Source organism: Ovis canadensis, chromosome 2, assembly GCF_042477335.2.
Source record: "Ovis canadensis isolate MfBH-ARS-UI-01 breed Bighorn chromosome 2, ARS-UI_OviCan_v2, whole genome shotgun sequence".
Classification (NCBI taxonomy): domain Eukaryota; kingdom Metazoa; phylum Chordata; class Mammalia; order Artiodactyla; family Bovidae; genus Ovis; species Ovis canadensis.
Window position 1 is genome coordinate 149,270,636 of NC_091246.1, and position 21,651 is coordinate 149,292,286.

General features: G+C 37.8%; 1 protein-coding gene across 1 annotated transcript in view; it reads right to left on the bottom strand.

Annotated features, from left to right (window-relative positions):
- The window catches only part of CSRNP3 (cysteine and serine rich nuclear protein 3), a 97,139-nt gene that overhangs the window by 13,949 nt on the left and 61,539 nt on the right, over positions 1-21,651 (bottom strand). The window contains exon 3 of the mRNA XM_069574322.1: positions 8,845-9,104. Coding sequence (XP_069430423.1) covers positions 8,845-9,104 — 260 coding nt within the window. The remainder of the gene's footprint in view (positions 1-8,844; positions 9,105-21,651) is intronic.

Consider the following 21,651-nt stretch of genomic DNA (forward strand, 5'->3'; position numbering starts at 1 on the left):
TTCCCAGCTGACTTGTAACTCATTTACCCTGTGCTATATGCTTAGTCACTCAGTCGTGTCTGACTCTTGGGACCCCATGGACTGTTGCCCACCAGGCTCCTCTGTCCATGGGGATTCTCCAGGCAAGAATACTGGAGTTGCTCTTCCCTTCTCCAGGGGATCTTCCCAACCCAGGGATCGAACCTAGGTCTCCCGCACTGCAGGCTGATTCTTTACTGTCTGAGCCATCATTGCCATAGTATGCTGCCTAATTTTGTAGTAATATATTAGTTTTGGTGATTGGTTTTATGTCTATCTCCCTCATTATAATGGGAATATGTTGAGAATAAGGACCACCAGCTACTAGTCTGCTGGGGAGATGATCATGTAATAAATATGATAGAGTGTGGTAAGTGCAACAAAATATACGAGCAAGTTATAGAAGCAGTGGAGAGGAGCAAACGACAGACAAACAAAATGGGAGGGAGCTACAAAGACTCAAAGTAGAATCATTTACTTCCTATTCTCATTCTACAGTCTGTATCAAGAAGAAAAACCTTTAAACAAGAAATGGAAGAACAGATACGTTAGGAAGAATTTCACGTAAAAAAAGAAGGTGGGAGATAGTGAAAGAGTGCTCAGCAGTTTTATGTAAGAATCCTTAGGCCTGGGCTATTCATGTTTTAAATCAACAAAAAAGTTGAAAGTTATGACTGCTCTGTCTAGTATCTGCAAAGAGTCATGGAGAAAGGAATTAAAGGGTAATCAAAATGCAAGTAAATTATTATTTTTTAAAGTGTAAATTCTAGATAAAATTCCAAAAAAAGAGATGATTTAAAAAGATGGTCTCTGTACAGGTGAGAACAGGGAACAGTAACTATAAGACCTGTGCCTGGGCTCACTAGGGAGAGAATGTCCATTTGTCAAATTAAAGTCCATGCAGAATCTTAACCTATTAAACAAACAAAAGTGAGAAAGCTACCCAAAGCCCTGACCCCATGGAACATAACTGGAAAACCAGTGATCTAGTCTTGAGATTCTCTGACAAAGTTTCTTATGTTCTGTACACGGAAGGATGGGATACCAGCTGATTAATGAGGGTATGGTTGAATGCATGGATTTTAGTTAGTTGAAATGCTGAAAATATTTCAAAGAACAGAGATACTCAGCCTCTTTGCACCACCAATAAGGTGCGTGCTGCCTAGAGATCCTATTGGCAGTAGAGACCAGCCCAGGAAAGGAATCTCCATGAACGTCACCATGGGGTGGTGAAAAGGACCCTCTGAGAGGGTATTATGAACTTGGCCCTGTCTTGTTAAATGTAGCTTTTAAATAATATCTTGGATGGATAACTAAAAGGCAGGTTAGCACATTTTTCAGATGATAAGATCAAGTTCATTCAAATAAAAAAACCAAAATTTTACTGACTGCTGTCTGTACACCATGTATAGTACTAAAGAGGATTCTTACCCAGGAGACGTTAAAAAGTTTTAATTTGCATGATGACGCAGACCTGATTTACCAGGCCTGATATGCATGTTTGCTTCATTGTCTTTTTGCTGTTGTTGTTTTACTTACCACCAGTATAATATGAACAAACAAACTGATTAAGATCCAAAAAGCTCCTGTACCTTTAGCATATACCTGTGGATAGAGTATCTACAGCTCAGTTAGCAGGTAATGTAACATATCCCTATGTACTGAAAAAATCCCATCTTGAGTGCAATGTCCAGATCAAGTTCCATAGTTTTTAACTGGAGTGTAATAGCTTTATAATGTGTTTGTTTCTGCTGTACAACAACATGAATCAGTTTTATGTATATGCATATCCCCTCTCTCATGAGCCTCACTCCCACCCCACTGCCAGGTTCCATATTTTGAGGTGGACATTAATAAACAGCATTATATTCAGAAGAAGTAACCAAGGTTATAAGGTGTCTGGAAAACAGGAGCGTTAGAGAAAAGAACTAAGGATGTTTAAATCTATAGAACAGAGACACATGGAGCCCATATAACCTATTGTCAAATAGTTGCATGTCCATCAAGACTGCTTTCAAACACTTGGAGTTTGGGGAACAGGAACAAGATTTATTCTATGTCTCTGGAGGCCAGAATCAGGGTCAGAAGGTATAATTAGATGATAGCAGGTTGATCAATATGAAGAATAGCTTTCTAACAATTATCACTACAAAATGGAATGGGCTTTCTCAAAAAGCAGTGTGTGTTTATATATAGTAGTACATATATATATATATATATATATATATATGTTAATCCCAACCTCCTAATTTATCCCTCCCCTTCTTTCCTCTTTTGTAACCAACTATACTTCGGTAAAACATCTGCCCGCAATTCCAGAAACCCGGGTTCGATCCTGGGGTCGGGAAAATCCCCTGGAGAAGGAAATGGCAACCCACTCCAGTATTCTTGCCTGGGAAATCCCATGGACAGAGGAACCTGGTGGGCTAGTCCATGGGATCGCAGAGTCAGACACGACTTCACTTTCACTTTCACTATACTTCAATACATTTTTTAAAAAAAGCAATGTGCTTTGGGTTGCCAGACATGTGTAATAAGAGGCTGGATATACATATCTGCATTTGTATACCCAAATACACATAGGATATATATTTGATGAAAGAAATTCCTGGTTACATGTTATGCGTTGAATAAATAGTCTGGGTGCTAATGTCTCTGGCAAACCAAACTAAAACATTCATATCACTTTGATATTCAGTCAGATCTTACAGTATAAGTCTTTGGCTCATTAGCTGTTAATTGTAGGTGGCAATTTGGAACCAGATTCATTATGTTTGGCTGTTTTGTCAGCTGATAAGAATTTCAACAACCTGAATTTACAATGAGGCCTTGGTTTACATATTACCCCAAAAGTCACCAGAAAAGATGACAATATCAAAAAATAAGACATAAATTTTCCATACATTCCTTTATTCTTCCTTCTGGTTTAGACAAACATTGTCTCTTTTAGCAGAGGCTAATAAGTGAAATAAATCCAAGAGTGTGCTGGTAAATATTTAATAACTATGTCTCAGAAAAAAAAGGGAGGGCTGTTTCTAATTTGTTGTCGAGTTTGTTGTGTTTGTCTAATGTTGTGTTTGCTTTGTGCTTGTCAAGTCCCACAATATGACTATTCCCATCACCGATGATTTCAAGCTACCATGGGGGCAGAGGTCAGTCCAGTCCACTTTAGCGATGAATTTTTATACGCTGACTCCAGAACACAACATGAGCCCCAACTATTAATGAGAAGAATCAGCTGAATGGGTGTCTCCTGAACTAGAAGATCACTGTTTATTGCATAGGAAAACTGTAGAGATTGATTACATATGTTTAATTTTTCCACTTAAATAAAAACGCCAGCATTTTTGAAGGAACTGATTGTTAAATTTATTGCATTTGCTCAGGACTGAAGCCCAGCCTCTCAGGATGCACCACTTTGGTTAGGTGTATTTTCTCTGATCCTCTCAAAATATGTTGCACATATGATATGGCAAGTATTTGGGAAGTCCTTATTTTCCATTTGGTGTCAGAGCAATGCATTCTGAAGTACTGGTCCTATATAAGCTTTTGAGTAATCTCTACAGAGGCTGACAAAGAAATTCTGTATGGAGTTTAAAAATACTAAGTGGAGTTTATTTATTTACTTTACAACAAGACCAGCATTCTCTGACCCATCTAGTAAGAACTGTAGTATGAGGAAATAGTTAAAAACCTATCCCTAAATTTGGAAACTATAGGTTAGAGATACTTGGCATCAGTCATCTCTCACAAACCTCTAATGGCTTCTATCTCCTAGAGCATTTAGGAATTTTACTTGAAGATTAGTTAAATTATGAAACTGTTGAGAGGAAACAAGAGGGCAGGGCTGGAAGACTGGGTTGTGCAGGTGGAGAATTATAATACTGTACAGGTAATTACTAACTGAATAAACACAGTAATAAATCTAAGACTCTGGGTAAAGGAAATTTAGACAGAGACGTTTTAGAGTTTGCTCATTAAAGGAACAGTTACCATCTGGCAACTCTTTTTTTATGAAGAAAGAGAGCAAACAACCAAGCACTACTCGAGGAACACATGGAAACCCCACAATGAAGAAACAGCTTTGACCTTAGAAAGGAGAGGAAGAACGGTCAGGGTTGAGAAAACAGAGAAAAAGAATCCAGTGAAAGTTGTGAAAACTAAGTTACATTTCCTATACCATGGTAATAGAATCCAGAAAAATATAACCCCAGAGGCGAATTCAATGCCAAGGTTCTTTTGAAACATAGAAGCAGCCGCCTAATGGATTTTACAGATACACATGAAATGGGAATAAAGGCTAATGTAATTGTTCAACAGTGTGGTGCAGATGATGAAATCTAAGTACTTAATTTGGAAAAATGTGTAGTATTAAGATGACTGCAATGATTACTGTGAAGAGCATGACATGTCTGAATGGGCTTGACAGGGAAAAAGAACTGTACTCTGTAATTTAGACATCTAAAGCTAGTTATTTCTTCTAGAAACATGTACTTTATTCAATAAGCTTTCTCTATTAATTGTTTCTAGACAATGTTTGGAACAAATACCACCACCACCACCAATAAAGGCACACTTGAACTCCCCCCCTACCCCACCAAATAAAACTGGATTCATTCTACAAATCTAATTATATATATTATTTCTCAATATATCAAACTCATAATTAGATTGAGATGAATCACTAAGAAGACATTTTACAATGAAAAGCTAAATTTCTATCCTTATTTTGCTTCTGAAGTATTTTATTATAAAGAAACACTAAAACACAAGCCTGTGTTCTTTTTACTTAAGACTTTAATCTTAAGACTGTCATTTGGGCTTCCCTGGTAGTTCAGCTGGTAAAGAATCCACCTGCAGCGCAAGAGATCCCGGTTTGATTCCTGGGCCGGGAAGTTCCCCTGGACAAGGGATAGGCTACCCACTCCAGTATTCTTAGGCTTCCCTGGTGGCTCAGCTGGTAAAGAGTCTGCCTGCAATGCAGGAGACCTGGGTTCAATCAGTTGGGAAGATCCCCTGGAAGAGGGCATGGCCACCACTCCAGTATTCTCACCTAGGGAATCCCCATGGACAGAGGAGCCTGGCAGGCTACAGTCTGTGGGGTTGCAAACAGTCCGACATGACTGAGCGACTAAGCACACAACACAAGGCTATCATACAGAGTAAAGTAAGTCAAAAAGAGAAAAACAAATATCGTATGTTAATGCATATATGAATGTGGAATCTAGAAAAACGGTATAGATGATTTTATTCGCAAGTACAAATAGAGACGCAGACTTAGAGAAGAAATGTATGGAAACCAAGAGAGGAAGGAGGGATGGGATGAGCTGGGAGACTGGGATTGACATGTATACACTATTGATAACTAAGTACAAAATATATAACTAATGACAAGCTGTAGTATAGCTCAGGAAACTCTACTCACGGTGCTCTGTGGTGACCTAAATGGGAATGAAATCCAAAAAAGGGGAGATGTGTGTATAAATGTAGCTGATTCACTTTGCTGCACAGCTGAAACTAACAACGTTGTAAAGCAACAATACGCCATAAAAATTAATTTTGAAAAAAGGCCCCATTGGAAGAGATGTCATTGTATAAACTGATTCACTGTTTAGAACCTGAGACACCCTGGAAAGACACACAGGTAGAGTGGAAAGAAAAACATCTCCTTTATGGCCTGGAGCTTTTGTTTCTCAGGGAGGTAGGAAGGAAATGACCAGTACCAAGTCCACTGAGTTTTCTGGTGTGTTTTATCTGGTTGGCATAGTGAAGGCTTTGGAAAAAGTTTGACACTGAAAGCTTTGCAAAGTGTTTTTTTATTTTTATTTTTTCATCAGATGTTCCTTCTCTCTCCTCCCTTAATGGGCAATTCACTGTCACTCACAGAGGACCATCTCCAGGAAAACCAAATTTAAGTGGCAAAGTTTGTCCTTAATAATCCTCCCTTTCTTCTTTGGGTCCCTCTCTCTGCTGCTGACCCTCTCTAGCTGCTTTAGCCAAAAACTGGAATCAATTTAGTCACATTCTGTTGCTTATCCCAGAGGTATATTTCAAAGAAAATATCATATTGAAAGTGAAATCTCAAGTATCTGATTGAAATTTTGGGATCCGTAATGTTTTTGGATAGCTAATTTTAGATTTTGGATAGCTAAACCTTAGACAAACATAGTCAATGATATTTAAAAACTCATTGAAGTTAATATACATTTTCCTCCATTAATACCCCTCAGATTTTTCGGTCAATGAGTCCACAATGCTTTGATCTTTTATTAGTTTTCTGTGAAATGTGTTTCCCAGTTTCTGAATACTTTCAGTAGGATTAGATCAGATCACCTTAGAATCCCATTCATTATCTTTTTGCTTGGCATTCACTTGAAAGGAGTGATGATATCCAAATGTCTTTTGTTTGTATCTTCACCAAAATGGAAAGTTGCATGTTTTCAGTTATCAATGACAAACCAAGGCATTACACCCACTCGGAAGATTGCCTCTTCAACTTGCAACGCTAAGCACAATGACAAAAGGAAATCAATGACAGAAGCCTCTTTCTGCTTCTTCTTCAGCTTGCTAAAAATAAAAGGGTAGAAGTAACTGAATACAAATTATAGTATCAGAATACATCACTGCCTGGCAAGGAGGAATGTTCCTGAAGGTATGTAGCTCCCCCAACAGTCATTGTGTGTGTCTGCTACGAAGGTCACCACAATAAATCTTCTGGTTCTCAGATAGAATTACAATTCCCCACCTGTTAAAAACCACCACACACAGTTCCAAACCCCAGACAGGGATGACTCCCAATAGGTACAGAGATTGTCTTTCCCGACACCTATTGGGGATAATCAATTAATTTTAGAATAGTAAGTAACAAGATAATAGTTTTCTATTGAGTGAGCCAGTTAACATCTTTGTGCTTCTTTATCTTCAGTTGTACACATGGTCTCATAATTTACATATTCCAGTGGGTTTTTGTCAGGATTAAATTAAATAATGTTTATAAAATGCCTGGCAAGTAAAAAATCATTTAATGAATGGCAGCCCATCACTATTGTTCCGCCAATATTTGAGTTTGGAGAATGACTTCATCTTTTGAGTAAGGGTTACAATTGGTTTGTAGTGAGTTAGAAAAGCAGAGAGTCTATTTCAGAAGCAAATCTGAGAATTATTATTAAATTAGGCTACATTCAAAGCTATCATGAAGAACAGCAACAATAGTGACTTGTTACCAAATAAATCTTAAGGGCCTTTCAATGAACTGTGTCAAAAATACCTCCAAAGGAGTTATGAGACTTGCTCTAGGCTAGGTTGTAACTAGCTTCATTTAAGTGATTGTCTTCTTGTGCAGCTGGGAACAAAGCACATACATGAGGTTTAAAATACCTAAAAACAGGTGTTTTGAAACACACATCACAACTCTGCTAACTGACTTCATATTGGCCTCTAAAGGTATAGGTAACACAGGTGTGCTTATGGTGTTTCTGCTACTTAACCAGTGATTCTTTATGTTAAGCATCCTGGATTATGTAAGAAAAATCTTTGTCTTTTTTCCTTTGTCCTTAGATAATAATGGGAGGCCATTTACTATAAGCTGATAAGTTGATGGATCCATACAAATATAAAGAGTGTCTCTGATCAAGGAAAAGGTTGTCTGAGCTGTGTTTCTCTCCACTTAATCTCTAAGATGGCACAATGATAGTTATCTCTACCTGGACCCCTCCCTGACATCACTTTAATAACTCAAAAGCCTCTCAGAATCACCTGGATTCCTTGTCATATTCTTGTCATTGAGAAAGGTACTATCACCCACAACTCATTCAGTTCTGCAAGCCAGAAATTTAGGAGTCATTCTTGACAGCTCCCCACTTTCCTTCCAAATCCAGCACATCATCGAGGACTGTTGATTTCATTTCCTAAATTACTCCCTCTGTCCATCTCTCTTCATCTCCCCTACCATCAGTGTAATCTAACCTACCATCATCTCTCTCCTGGACTATTGTAACAGCCTCTTAACTGGTCTGACTCCATAAGCTCCCCCGACACGGCTACCCCTGCCCCTAAACCATTCTCAAATCATAGCATGAACCATATTATATTATTCTGCCAACGGACCCCATGCCTAAAACTCTTATATGACTTCTGATGGCATTAGGATGAAGAGAAAAACAATGTCTTAATCAGACTGACAAAGCCCAACCCTACCCCCATCACGATCTGCTCCTTCCATCTCTGCTCCAGGCTCACTCGCCTCTGCATGCTCCCGTGCTTCCTCCTGACACAAGGTAACTCATCGTTCCCTGCTGCCTGAACGATTCTCACCAACCTTTTCTGCCTGGTTACCTGTTCAGATTTCAGTTCAATCGTCACTCTCTTGAGGAAACTCCTTGATATCCGGCCCACATCAATTCTCGGTTACATACTTTCCTAGCACCTAGCAACTCCCCTTTATGGTACTTAATGAAGATGTGATTTTGTCTACATGATTAATATTTTTCTTTTCTGTTAATATGTAAGTTCCAGGAGAAAAGAGAGCACATCTATTTTTCATAGCAGTTAGCCCCAGCTGAAGCACAGGGTTTATGACCTAAATAAATATTTATAGAGTGAATAAATACACGATGTCAGGGAAGTTTTCTGCCCTGTTTTCAGTGATGAGACTATACTGTTTTTCCTTTAAAAAAGCCTCAGCAGAGAGTCTGCTTGGAAAATACCCATTTTAATCTGCAGATCTAGATATGAAAATGGGATAATGCAACCAGATTGAGGTAAGGATTGGGGGTTTGGCCAAAAAATAAAAATTAAAAAAAAAGTGCATTTCTAAGTTTTTTTTACCTTTAGTTTTAGAGAATTCAGTTTTTCCTCCCTGAGGTGTTCTCTCAGCATCTCCCGGTGGAGCCTCTCCTGCTCTCTGGCAAATTCGCCCAGGGTGTACTGGCGCACGCTGTTGTGGCGGTTGGACATGCCCAGGGTGCTGCCGCCTTGGCTGGGCACACTCGTGAAACCCTGCCTCCTGGTGAAGTAGTACACAGTGACGCAACTGAAATGTACATTCTTGGTCCTCAGCCGCTTCTCTCTTTTGAGGATGGAGGAAGCTGAAAGGGAAAGAAACAACTCAGAGAACAGCCCCACAGCAGCTTTCGGATGAGGTGACGAATTGCAAAATGCCACTCGATGATCTTAAATTTACGGTCAACCCTTTCTGGCTGGGAGACACTAAAAATGTTGTCACTCAGAATTGGCACAGACTTCACATTCCTTGCTTAGATTTTCTCCTAGCTGTGGTGAAGTAGGCTTTTAAGTCCTCTATAACGGTAGTCTAAGCAAACTTTTAGGCAAGTTGCCAGTAGCCTGTGAATCAGTGGCAGAATTTAATTTCTCATTTTCCTTCACCTTTTAAGTTTTGCTTTTATGATTTTCACATGAGTTGTATTTTACTATAATCAGAAAGGACACATACTACAAACTTTTTGGCTCTCATTTGATATGGAAGGCTCTTGGTGTGAAATGTCTATTTTTAAATTTTAGAAAATTCCAAAATGCAATAAAAATTTATAGAAAAAGGCTCAATGGCACTATTTAGGCATTTTTACAATCTAAATCTAGCCAAGTTTTCATCTGAAAAAACACCAATAAGTAACATTATGGACAGTGGGACTTTAATCCAAGTATACATTGAGAATATCAAAAACATCATGAGATATATCAGAACCTTTACTATTAGTTACAGAGACATCAAGATGCAGAGAGCACCATGGAAGGTTGCGATGAACTCTGTAGTTGAGAGAAAGAGAATTACACATTGACCTTTTGAAGCTGGAAGACGTGCCGGTCTGTTTATTTTGTTGTGAAGTAACCCAGTCTTATAGAATTTGAGTGATTTCTTTCAATGAAACAAAAAGAAACAATGAACCATTTATGGACTGTTCAAAGAACTATACAAAGGACTATGCATGAATTATCTCATTTTATTCTTATGACTGCTTGAGTTAGAATAATCCAAGCCTCCATTCTGAGGAAAACAATCCACAAAAGGTTAAATGACGTGGCCAAGGTCATATAACTAGCAGTGAAAATGGGATTCATTATTCTAGAACCCAGTCTTTTAGCCATCAGGTCACTGTAGAAAGCTGGGATCAAACAAAGGAAAATGAACAAGGCTAAGATTTGGTGCCACACTGCTTCTGGGAGATGTCAACTGCTGCAGACTCCAAAGATGATTTTTATTTGTAAGACTGTATAAACAATGAAAGAAAAGTAACTACAGGAGCAGTCTGGATTTATATAAAAATATGCTTCACCTAGAGTCAGACATCCTGGAATGTGAAGTCAAGTGGGCCTTAGATAGCATCACTACGAACAAAGCTACTGTAGGTGATGGGATTCCAGTTCAGCTATTTCAAATCCTGAAAGATGATGCTGTGAAAGTGCTGCACTTAATATGCCAGCAAATTTGGAAAACAGCAGTGGCCACAGGACTGGAAAAGGTCAGTTTTCATTCCAATCCCAAAGAAAGGCAATGCCAAAGAATGCTCAAACTACCACACAGCTGCATTCATCTCATACGCTAGTAAAGTAATTCTCAAAATTCTCCAAGCCAGGCTTCAGCGATACGTGAACTGTGAACTTCCAGATGTTCAAGCTGGTTTTAGAAAAGGCAGAGGAACCAGAGATCAAATTGCCAACATCCGCTGGATCATGGAAAGAGAGTTCCAGAAAAACATCTATTTCTGCTTTATTGACTATGCCAAAGCCTTTGACTGTGTGGATCACAATAAACTGTGGAAAATTCTGAAAGAGATGGGAATACCAGACCACCTGACCTGCCTCTTGAGAAATCTGTATGCAGGTCAGGAAGCAACAGTTAGAACTGGACATGGAACAACAGACTGGCTCCAAATAGGAAAAAGAGTACGTCAAGGCTGTATATTGTCACCCTGCTTATTTAACTTACATGCAGAGTACATCATGAGAAACGCTGGACTGGAAGAAGCACAAGCTGGAATCAAGACTGCGGGGAGAAATATCAATCACCTCAGATATGCAAATGACAGCACCCTTATGGCAGAAAGTGAAGAGGAGCTAAAAAGCCTCTTGATGAAAATGAAAGAGGAGAGTGAAAAAGTTGGCTTAAAGCTCAACATTCAGAAAACGAAGGTCATGGCATCCGGTCCCATCACTTCGTGGGAAATAGATGGGGAAACAGTGGAAATAGTGTCAGACTTTATTTTTTTGGGCTCCAAAATCACTGCAGATGGTGACTGCAGCCATGAAATTAAAAGATGTTTACTCTTTGGAAGAAAAGTTATGACCAACCTAGATAGCATATAAAAGCAGAGACATTACTTTGCCAACAAAGGTCCGTCTAGTCAAGGCTATGATTTTTCCAGTGATCAATATGGATGTGAGAGTTGGACTGTGAAGAAGGCTGAGCGCCGAAGAATTGATGCTTTTGAACTGTGGTGTTGGAGAAGACTCTTGAGAGTCCCGTGGACTGCAAGGAGATCCAACCAGTCCATTCTGAAGGAGATCAACCCTGGGATTTCTTTGGAAGGAATGATGCTGAAGCTAAGACTCTGGTACTTTGGCTACCTCATGCGAAGAATTGACTCATTGGAAAAGACTCTGATGCTGGGAGGGATTGAGGGCAGTAGGAGAAGGGGATGACAGAGGATGAGATGGCTGGATGGCATCACGGACTTGATGGACATGAATCTGAGTGAACTCCAGGTGTTGGTGATAGACAGGGAGGCCTGGAGTGCTGCAGTTCATGGGGTCGCAGGGAGTTGGACATGACTGAGCGACTGAACTGAACTGATGCTTCTAAGGGAATAGAATGAACTTCCAAGTTCAGTTGTCTCATTTTCTCCTTATAAAACCTTCAAGCCAAATAGAGAAGTTGCTGTGATACATATCATTTTGAGGATTTATATATTTAATAAATATAAACCAGTAGTTTTCCCAGGCACTTTCTAAATGATTGGATATATTGGTGGAAAAGACATCTGTGATCCCTGCCCACATGGAGCTTTCATTTCCAGTGATGACAAACTCATAATAAATAGACTCAAACAGAGTAAAGGAAATAAGACATTTGGGCAAGAATTTAGCTATCTCAACTTTTCCTCCTCATTAATGCTTTACTTCTCCAGAAGAGATTGCCAGGGAGCAAATGCTTCTAGCGTGTATGTAATTTTTCCATTTATCTTTTCTAGTTATCTATGTACATGTTCACGGCAACATACTTGTACTCCTGGCAGTAGTGACAATTTTCAACTTAGATTTAAAAGCTCTGATCTGCTTCATAACTGTAGGTTTAAATCATCTCAGAACAAAGAAGAATCTGTCAAAATGTAAAAGATTTCACCGTAGAAAGCAAAATTCAACCATCTGCCCAGTAATTTGCTACCTGATCTGACAACCTCATCTGTCACCACCTTACAGCAGGCTAGAGCCTCTGCTTTTCGGGTGATAATCTTGAACTCATTTTGCTCTTCATATCATAAGAATGATGCCCTGAAAATACTATCTTTCAAGGCCATAATTTACAAAGAAAATAAAAATATTTTAATGTACTCATTTAAAATAATTATTATAAACACATCTGATAGTTTCCTTACTTGTCTTTTAGATAATTCACAGTACTCTACATGAGTTTCCTTTAGAAATTTTTATTGAGATTTTGTACCTGCATTTTTAGATGATAAAAGAATTCTACCTTTTGGATGAATCTACTGTACCATCCTTTCACAAAAGGCCATATTATACTTTCCCCAGAAAACTGTTAAGAGATGATTTTCCAAGGCTTGGAAAAAGACAACAGCGGCAGAGAGTAGAACCCCTTCACCTGGGCTCTTGGCATTTCTAACACTGACACAGTGCACGTGGACTTAGGCTTTTTCCTATCCACTACAGCTTATAATTCAAACGTGCTTATACTTATTTCAGCATTTGCATATTATAAGTAGCACTATAGAAATATGATCAAAAAGCCTATAGAATACATTTTAAAGGAAGCCTTTGAGATGTTGTAAGATTAGCCTCATGAGGAATATTTTAAATGTGGCTTTCCTAAACTTAAGAGGCACTCATGTCTCTCTCTTCTGATGATTGAACTAGAGCCCTAGAACAGGCCCTTGTGGGTTGTCTCTTGCCTCCAGAACCAATCTGACTAACAATCACAGAATGAAGTTATCAAAAAAGAGTCTGTTTTTCAAACCTGAGAAAAACAGATGAAATCCACCCAGCACATCTGCCATAGGGAATCTGAAACCTCGATGCTATACCTACCTAGTAATCTGTGCCCTTTATAGGATAATTGAACTCAACGTTGTGTCTCTACAGAGTTCAGGGTTCATTTTATTACTGCAAGGTCAAGAGCAAGAAAAAAAAAATGGAGAAGGTGGCGTTCATTACTGCTTTGAAAAATAACTAGTCTGTTTTCATATGCAATGCTAATTTTTTGCTGCCTTCCAGCTCCTCTTCTTTTATCTCATTCAGTCACCATCCTGCAGCAGAAGTGTCTAAGTGCAGCAGTATTATTTGTCCCAACCAGGACACAGCTCTTGAGACCACCATTACGGCTAGCACATCACTGTGTACTGGTATTGCTGTGCAATCATCACATATTATGGAGATAATATTGATCTTTGTAAATTAAAGGAATAAACAGCATAGAGTAACCAGCATTAACTATCTGCAGAAGCTACTCATCTTTAAAAAGCTTTTAAAAATGAATGAGGAAGAGAGTTGAGAAATTAATTCACGATGCCAGGGTTAGAAAGTAAGTAGATAAAATAAAATAAGTTATACCATACATTTATATAAAGAGTTCATGCTCAGAGTGGATTAAAAATGGAAGCCATGTGGGATTAGCAGATGCAAACTATTATATATAGAATGAATAAACAACAGAAGTCCTACTATATAGCAGAGGGAGCTATATTCAATATTCTGTGATAAACCATAATGCAAAATAATATGAAAAAGAATATATTTATGTATAACCGAATCACTTTGTTATATAGCAGAAATAAACACAGCATTGTAAATCAGAGATACTTCAATAAAATACATGTTTAAAAAATGGAAGCCAAAGCTAAGTGAATATTCTGATCCTACAGAGAAGATGAGTATATTAAGATACCAAAGCTGCCTCACATCAGGCTCTAAGAAAATGCAACCAACCTTGCTCCATTTCGACACGCATAAACCAACCTGTTCATTCACACTGGAATATAACTTCAAAAGTCAACAAGATTATCTGATTGACTGTCAATTCTATTTCTTGCTGAAAATAATCAAATTTGCTTTCTGGTTTATACTTCAGACATTTGTGAATGTGTGTGTCACTGCATCTGAGATTGCCCTTTCTGTATGCACGAGACCATCGTGTGTCTGAGTCTATAAAACTGAAGACAAGATTCTGGATCATTGATTCCACTATAGCGCAATCATTCTGGGGCCAGTGCTTGAGGAGTAATTCAGTTACTCTCTTAATGCACATTTGGCTCTTTTAGTGTCAACAACTATCAGCAAAGTCCAGATAGAGGTGGAAAGGCAGACAGCAGTAAACAGAACTATGTATTTTGGCTCTGAAGTTGCCACATGGAGGTTGAGAGTTTTTGGTCCAGTCTGATGTTAAACAAGGGGAAAATTGTGGAAAATAATAATTTTATCATTTGGGTCTGATGAAGTTAATAGTATACTTCTTTCTCTTATCCAGTATATTCAAAAGGAAAACACCAGATGATTTGTAAGTCAATATTGAGTTTATTTTTCTTTGTTGTAGGAGTGGGGTGGAATTTAGTAGAAGCAAAGTGAGATTGTTCAAATTAGTTTATCTAGGTAAATCCTGGGTAATAAAAACTTGTTTTCTTAAATTATACAGGCCAAGTTAATCAGGGTCTCTGAAAGTATGTTGTTTCTCACCTTTTAAAGAACAAATCAAGATCATATCAGTAATGAAGTCATGAAACCTAACTTTCAAACAAAAACCCCATTGTCATCAGAAAATATTTTGCATAGAATTAACAATAACACCTTAGATATTAAATCAACTTTCAATGGTTAAAGTTATTAAGATTTTTAAAAATATATGTCCTCAATCTATCCAAGGGACTTCTACAAATCTCCCGTGATCATATTTTCACATCTTCTCCAGCTTGACACAATTGTCAAGATCGGCCCCTCTTGATCATGGTGTCCCACACATGGTCTCAGAGCTTAATCACAGGTAAGGCGTGAAATGAATCCAGCAACCAAGCAAAACAGGAGTAGTTCCTTTGAAAATGAAGCAAGTTTTCTGTCAAAAGTAATTCTTCCTTGTTCTAATTGTTCCCTTTCATTCTTTTATGTCACATTCTCAAGTTTCTCAAATCTACTTACCACAGTTGTATTTTTGTGGGGTTTTTTATTTGTTTGTTTGGTTATTTTGCTCAAGTAAGGTATTTAGGGAAGTAATAAATCTTTCAAGTGGGAACAATTCCAAAAGACTAATAAAAGGAAATGTCTTAAGGCATGGATAAATGAGAGGCAAATGAAAGTAAAGACTATTTGGGAGTATTTTCCTTCCAACTGTGAACAGAATTCAAATTACCTGAAGTATATAAAAAAAAGTGGTGGCCAAATCAATAGTATGCTATACTCAGGATGTTATTTTATATTCAGTGATGAAAGATATAGGGCCTCCTTGGTGGCTCAAGCAGTAAAGAATCTGCCTGTGATGCAGGAGACAAGGGTTCAACCCCTGGATTGGGGAGATCCCCTGGAGGAGGCATGGCAACCCACTCCAGTACTCTTACCTGGAGAATTCCAATGACAGAGGAGCCTGGTGGGCTACAGTCCATGGGGGTCACAAAAAGTCAGACAGGACTGAGCGAATAACACTTTCACTGCATGAAAGATATACCATGTGGAAAAACAATCATGAAAGAAAGACTTTTCCAAACACTGGATCTGTTAGAGACAATACTGGGATATTCCCAATGTTTTAGAATTGAAGTGCTTTGCATTTCCCAAAAGGCCATCAGAATGGAGACAAAGTCGGTAAATGTAAGAAAATGTCAGGACCCATCAAATTAGGGACTTTTTTCTTTTACTGTGCCCTTATTTCTATGAAAGCAGCATTCAAAAATAAAAATCAAGGAAGAGTAGCTCCCACGTGAAGTGATGCTTGAGATATCAAGTCCCGGTTTGTTTCTGGTTCCCTGTACTATGAATGATAGCTCTAACTGCTTTTCAAACTGCAGCACATCTGTTTCTCCAGCCCCTCAATGCCATTCTTCCCCATCTCCAACCAACCAACCAACCAATTTATGTTCTAGTAACGAGGCAAACCGACTGGAGAATATAAAGTATGATAAACACGCATAAGCACCAGTCAGCATTCTGATGTCAGTCCTTCTGTAGAAGAGAAATAGGTTTATAATTTACAGACAAGATTAGGTAGTTTAACCATTTAGCCCCAAGTATTTTCCATCCTAATAACAGGTTGAAAATATTCACAATGGATTACTCTGAAGACTAATAACGTCTTTGGTGCATTGAAGCTTCGGAGTGGAAATAACTCAAGATGAAACCCTTTTGTTTAAACCGTTAGTTTTACAAAAACAAAACAAAAGAAAAAACCCTCTCTCATAAGACTATGTGATAATAAATTTTCTATCAAGACATACAAATACTGCAAACGCATTTAAGCAAAAAATTTAACAAGAAAACAGAAATAATATAAAAAGTTGCCCCTTCAGGCTGGACGACCAACGCTTTGTTTTGGATAATGAGCATGCGCGTCACGTCGTCATCTATTCAGTCTGTCAGCTACGTCCACACAAGCAAGCTAGAGATCGGCGTGCAGGGAGGCAGCTCTCTCCCCAGTCTCTTGACAGCTACAGCCCAGGCCGCTCAGCACACTGCAAGCTGAATTTGACATTAGAGAGCGTGGTTTAATAGTGTCATCATCTACTTGCAATTCTCTGCTTGAAAAAAAAAATAAAGTTTATTGTCCAGGATTTTGATATATATTTAGAAAGCTGCAAATAAAAATTGAGAACTTCGACCTTCCAGCTTTGATGTCATAAATAATTATGATGATTAACTCACAAAGAGTGGTCATTTCTCAGAACTAGCTCTTTTTTATTCATACATCTGAATTTATTAAAAATGCCCTCTGCACTTTCCCCCTAATTCTTGTGAGTTATCTAAAAAATAGGGAGGGGGTCATTTTATTCTCATACTTATTAGAACAAAAGGAATAAATGCTGTATTTTGAAGTTATAACTTTGAAATTAAAAAACTGAAAGAAATGAATAAGGACCTACTGTATAGCACAGGGAATTCTACTCAGTATTCTGTAATAACCTATACGGGGAAAAAATCTGAAAAACAATTGATATAAGTTTATAACTAATTCACTTTGCTGTACACCTGTAACTAATACAACACTGTAAATCAACTATACTCCAATATAGTTTTTTTTAATTGAAAGAACAAAAATTTTAAAAAGAAATCACATTCTCCCTTATCTTTAATCTTTATAGATGACTTAGCACTAACCCTTTCACTGCTTATATTAAATTGATGCCCATTGAAAATGCAATGTGACTTAGAAAGCCCTATCCATCAACATCAAATGCAATTAATACTGGGAATAGTGAACTGTTAAACTAAAACAAATTTAGATTAAACCATTGATTAAAATAGTACCATTAACCGAACGATCAACCAAGTTTCACTCTAATTTTCCTTTTTCATCAATTCATCCATCAAATTTATAGTACTAGGTATCATGAATCTTGGGATTCTAATTCTATATTTGAAATGAAGTCTTCCTTCTGATCTTTATATGATAAATAGTGTGTTTATATAACATATCACTTAAATAAAGTTTATATATTAAAATCCTTTAGCAAGATATTGAAAGACAATATAATATTAAAGTGTTTTGCTAAATTTAGAACCTGCATTCTGTTCAGTTCTGTCTCAAACAACTGAAAGTTCAGAAATTTTTTCCCTGTTCCATATATTCAACTGGCCATCTGACTTTATTTCTAGTGAGAACAATTTCACAGAAACTGATCAATGTTATCACCACTTTTCTCTGTTAACAGTATGTATTTTCCTTAGATAACATAATTTTTCAGAGAATCTAAGATTTCTACAGAGATGATATTAACATTTATATATGGAACATTGATTATTACTGAGGTCTTTGTCATCTCATTTTTTAAAGAATGCTTCTTTATTGTAAGCATACCATATCACTAATGAATTAGAGAAAGTATTATCCTATCCTCATACTTGGAAAATAATAAATTGTTAGATAATGTACTTAATTCAAAATCTGAATTCTAAATTTGCTGATTTCCATTATACAGATTAAATTAAGGGGCACCTGCATTTTTCAATCCCTCCGTTAGTATTTTCAGAATTATGTTTACCTCAGGAGTATTATCAGAAATATTACCTTTGTAAAAAACCTTAAGAATCACAGATGGAAAGCATTACATACGCAGACTACTATTTTGGTGATGCTGTTAAACCAAACAAAAAGTGTGTTCCTTTATTATCAGTGAGAAAATAAATACCACCTACTTCCCAGCTTGTTTCCTTAATCTCTCATATGTGCAATTAAACCCTAAAACTACATGCTTAAGAAATACATTCCACTGCTATTAAAGTAACAGATATTTCCAAAATATATAAACTCTCATTTTATTAAAATCTCAACATGTATACCATCTTAGGACCATATCGTTTTTTACTGAGAAAAAAAGGTAGTTGTCACTAAACATAAATATTCGCAGCTCTGGCTGCAGTTCAAGTTGTAAGCACTTTCCTCTGCTGTCTCAGCAATTCTCCTGATGTCAAAGACACATTAAAATAAATGGGAACCATATGGCTCCGCAGCAGAATACCCGCGCTCTTACAACTGAGAGGGCAATGCAATTCATTACCACCATCTGAGAAATATTTGGGGGACATGGAATATCTCAATGCAAAATAAAGCTGCATGAGGCAGGCCATTTGATTAAAATGCTCACACAATGACAGAAGGAGATATTTGCTATTCTTTGGCTCTACTAACCTGTTTTGCTGCTTTTTACATTTTCTCAGTACCACCATGAGCCTCCCCTGTTAGAAGAATTAAACAGCACTTCCCACCTGCTCAACGACTTCCCCACACTGTATCTCATCTGGCCCAACAATGTAGGCCCATCAAGCCTAATATATCATGATAATCCAGGTCAGAGCACCACTGAACAACAACAACAACAAAATGAAACAAAATCCTCAAAAATAACAAGAGCAACTAAGATCAAGTCATTCTGGAGAGGACTGGGTCAAAGGTAATGCACTTGAACTTTGCTAAGAATGAGGAAATCTGAAAGCACGTTTCTTTTTTATATCCTTAACCTAAAAAGCCTTTACTATGCTCACCCCAAACAAAAATCAAAATCATTAAAAAAAAACATAAAAGGAAGAAATTCATCAATGCTGTATTACTGGCTCCATATGTCAGACATTCTAAATTTAAAAAAGATCTAGGGCTGCAGAGCTGGGATTAAAACGGAGTCTGGGAAGGCAGCTGGGAGTGGGGCAGCTGGGGTTACTGTGGTACCTTCTGCTTCCTGGCTGTCAACGAAAGATTTGGGAGGGTTGTAAACATCAAAAAGAAAGAAAGAAAAACAAAAGAAAAAGTTCATGATTTTTCTCCAAAAATAGTTTTTTGTTGACTGAGCATATGCTTCAACTTCTCATCATCCTCTCAGACACTTTTAAAAGCTACAAATAAGGAAACTGCTTAAAGCTTCATGTTTGGCATAAAATTACCGCTCCGTATCTACTACTGATAGAAAAATTAGTTGAGATTCAGCTCAAATGTCAACTTTAAGAAGCCTTTCATAGAATCCCTAATATGTGGTTTGTGCCCTTTCTACACATTTCCAGAACACCCCTGACTTGGTATAGATAATATGAGGGTGTGTTTCTCTTCCACTGCCTGGTAAACACCCGGTGGGCAAGGGGGTAATTTTGCTCCCTAAAGAGCCCTCAGGGGACAGCACACAGCCAGGCACTGAGGACTCACTTGATAAATGTTTGTGTAACCAAATGAGATGAATGAATAACTGAGCTATGAGGTAAGTATGTAAACGTACACATTTCCTGAATACACTTTCCTTAATTTTAAATGATAAGATGGCATTTGACAGTTTTCCCCTAAAGCCTCGTGGTCAGTGTCTTCCTCCCTTCTTAGTCTCTAGTCACCTTATTTTCTGAAGGTACTCTTCAATAAAAAACATAATATACTGAAGAGAGGACACCTTGCCTTCATGGCTTCAGGGTACACATAATTTTTGTATTACAAACCATTTGAAATATGCTGTATTTTCCATTTCAATAGATCAGACATAAAAACAAAAACCCTGGCACCATAATAAACCTCTAAATAATCCATTAATAATGAGCTGATAAACCAAACCCATCTCTAAAAAGCAAGTAACTAGTAGGGGAGTTACCTGAACATTAGAAAACAGTTTTGAAAGAGAAATCCTGCTGATAAAACATCACTAATTGGTACTGACCTCTAGCAAAAACAAGACTGAAATTTTTGCCTTTAGCAGCTCAGTAGTGATAGATCTACAAAACAATTCTATCTCTTGGTATTTAAATTATTATCTTTGCCTTAGAGTCATGACTATCCTGTAAAAATAAAATCATATCACACAAGATTTATTAATTTCCTATGGAATTTTATGATATACAGCCATGTGCTAAGACATCTAATTTTCCTCTTTTTGTGGTTGGTAGAAACGAAAGTAAAAGCCATGGCTGTCGAGTTCCTGAGACAAACTGCAGAAGCAAGCAAGGAGAATTTTGAATTTTTATTGAAATATGAGAGCCAGGCAGAACTGATACAATATAGGCTACTATGTAATTTGAGAGAAGGCAGCTATTTATCTTGTCTGGGACAATTTTACTCTGCAACTAAAGAGTTGTCCTCTTAATATTTCGCAGATGGGGGCAAAAACACGAGTTGCTGGGTCAGAAACGAACTATTTTCAGTATTCACAGTACAAGAAGCAGATCAAGCATCTTGTTTCTGTTGGTACTCCTTGTTCACCAGATTCTACAGGGGCAAGGTGGAGGAGCCAAACGGATGCTGCACACACAGTACGTTTGCATTGTACCAAAGGCACAATGAGTTTGGGAATCCACTGTTTTTCTTAGCAAGCAGTAAACAAGCCTGTTGTTCATTGGGAAGGAGACATTACCTCACCCTTCAGGGTGGTGGTGGTTTAGTTGCTAAGTTGTGTCCAACTCTTGCAACACCATGGACTGTAGCCTACCAGGCTCCTCTGTCCATGGGATTTCTCAGGCAAGAACACTGGAGTGGGTTGCCATTTCCTACTCCACAGAATCTTCCTGACCCAGGGATCGAACTAGAGTTGCTGCACTGCAAGCAGATTCTTTCCCACTGAGCTACCAGGATCTCTTTGCAGCTCACAGATATCTCCCTTTGAAAATATCTTGCCAAAGGAGAGAATCAGCCCAAAGTTCTAGGGAATGTATTTGGCAGTTCCCAGTAGTGGACCCGGTTATGATTTGATATCACATCTATGGGGTAAATGGGATAAAGGTGTC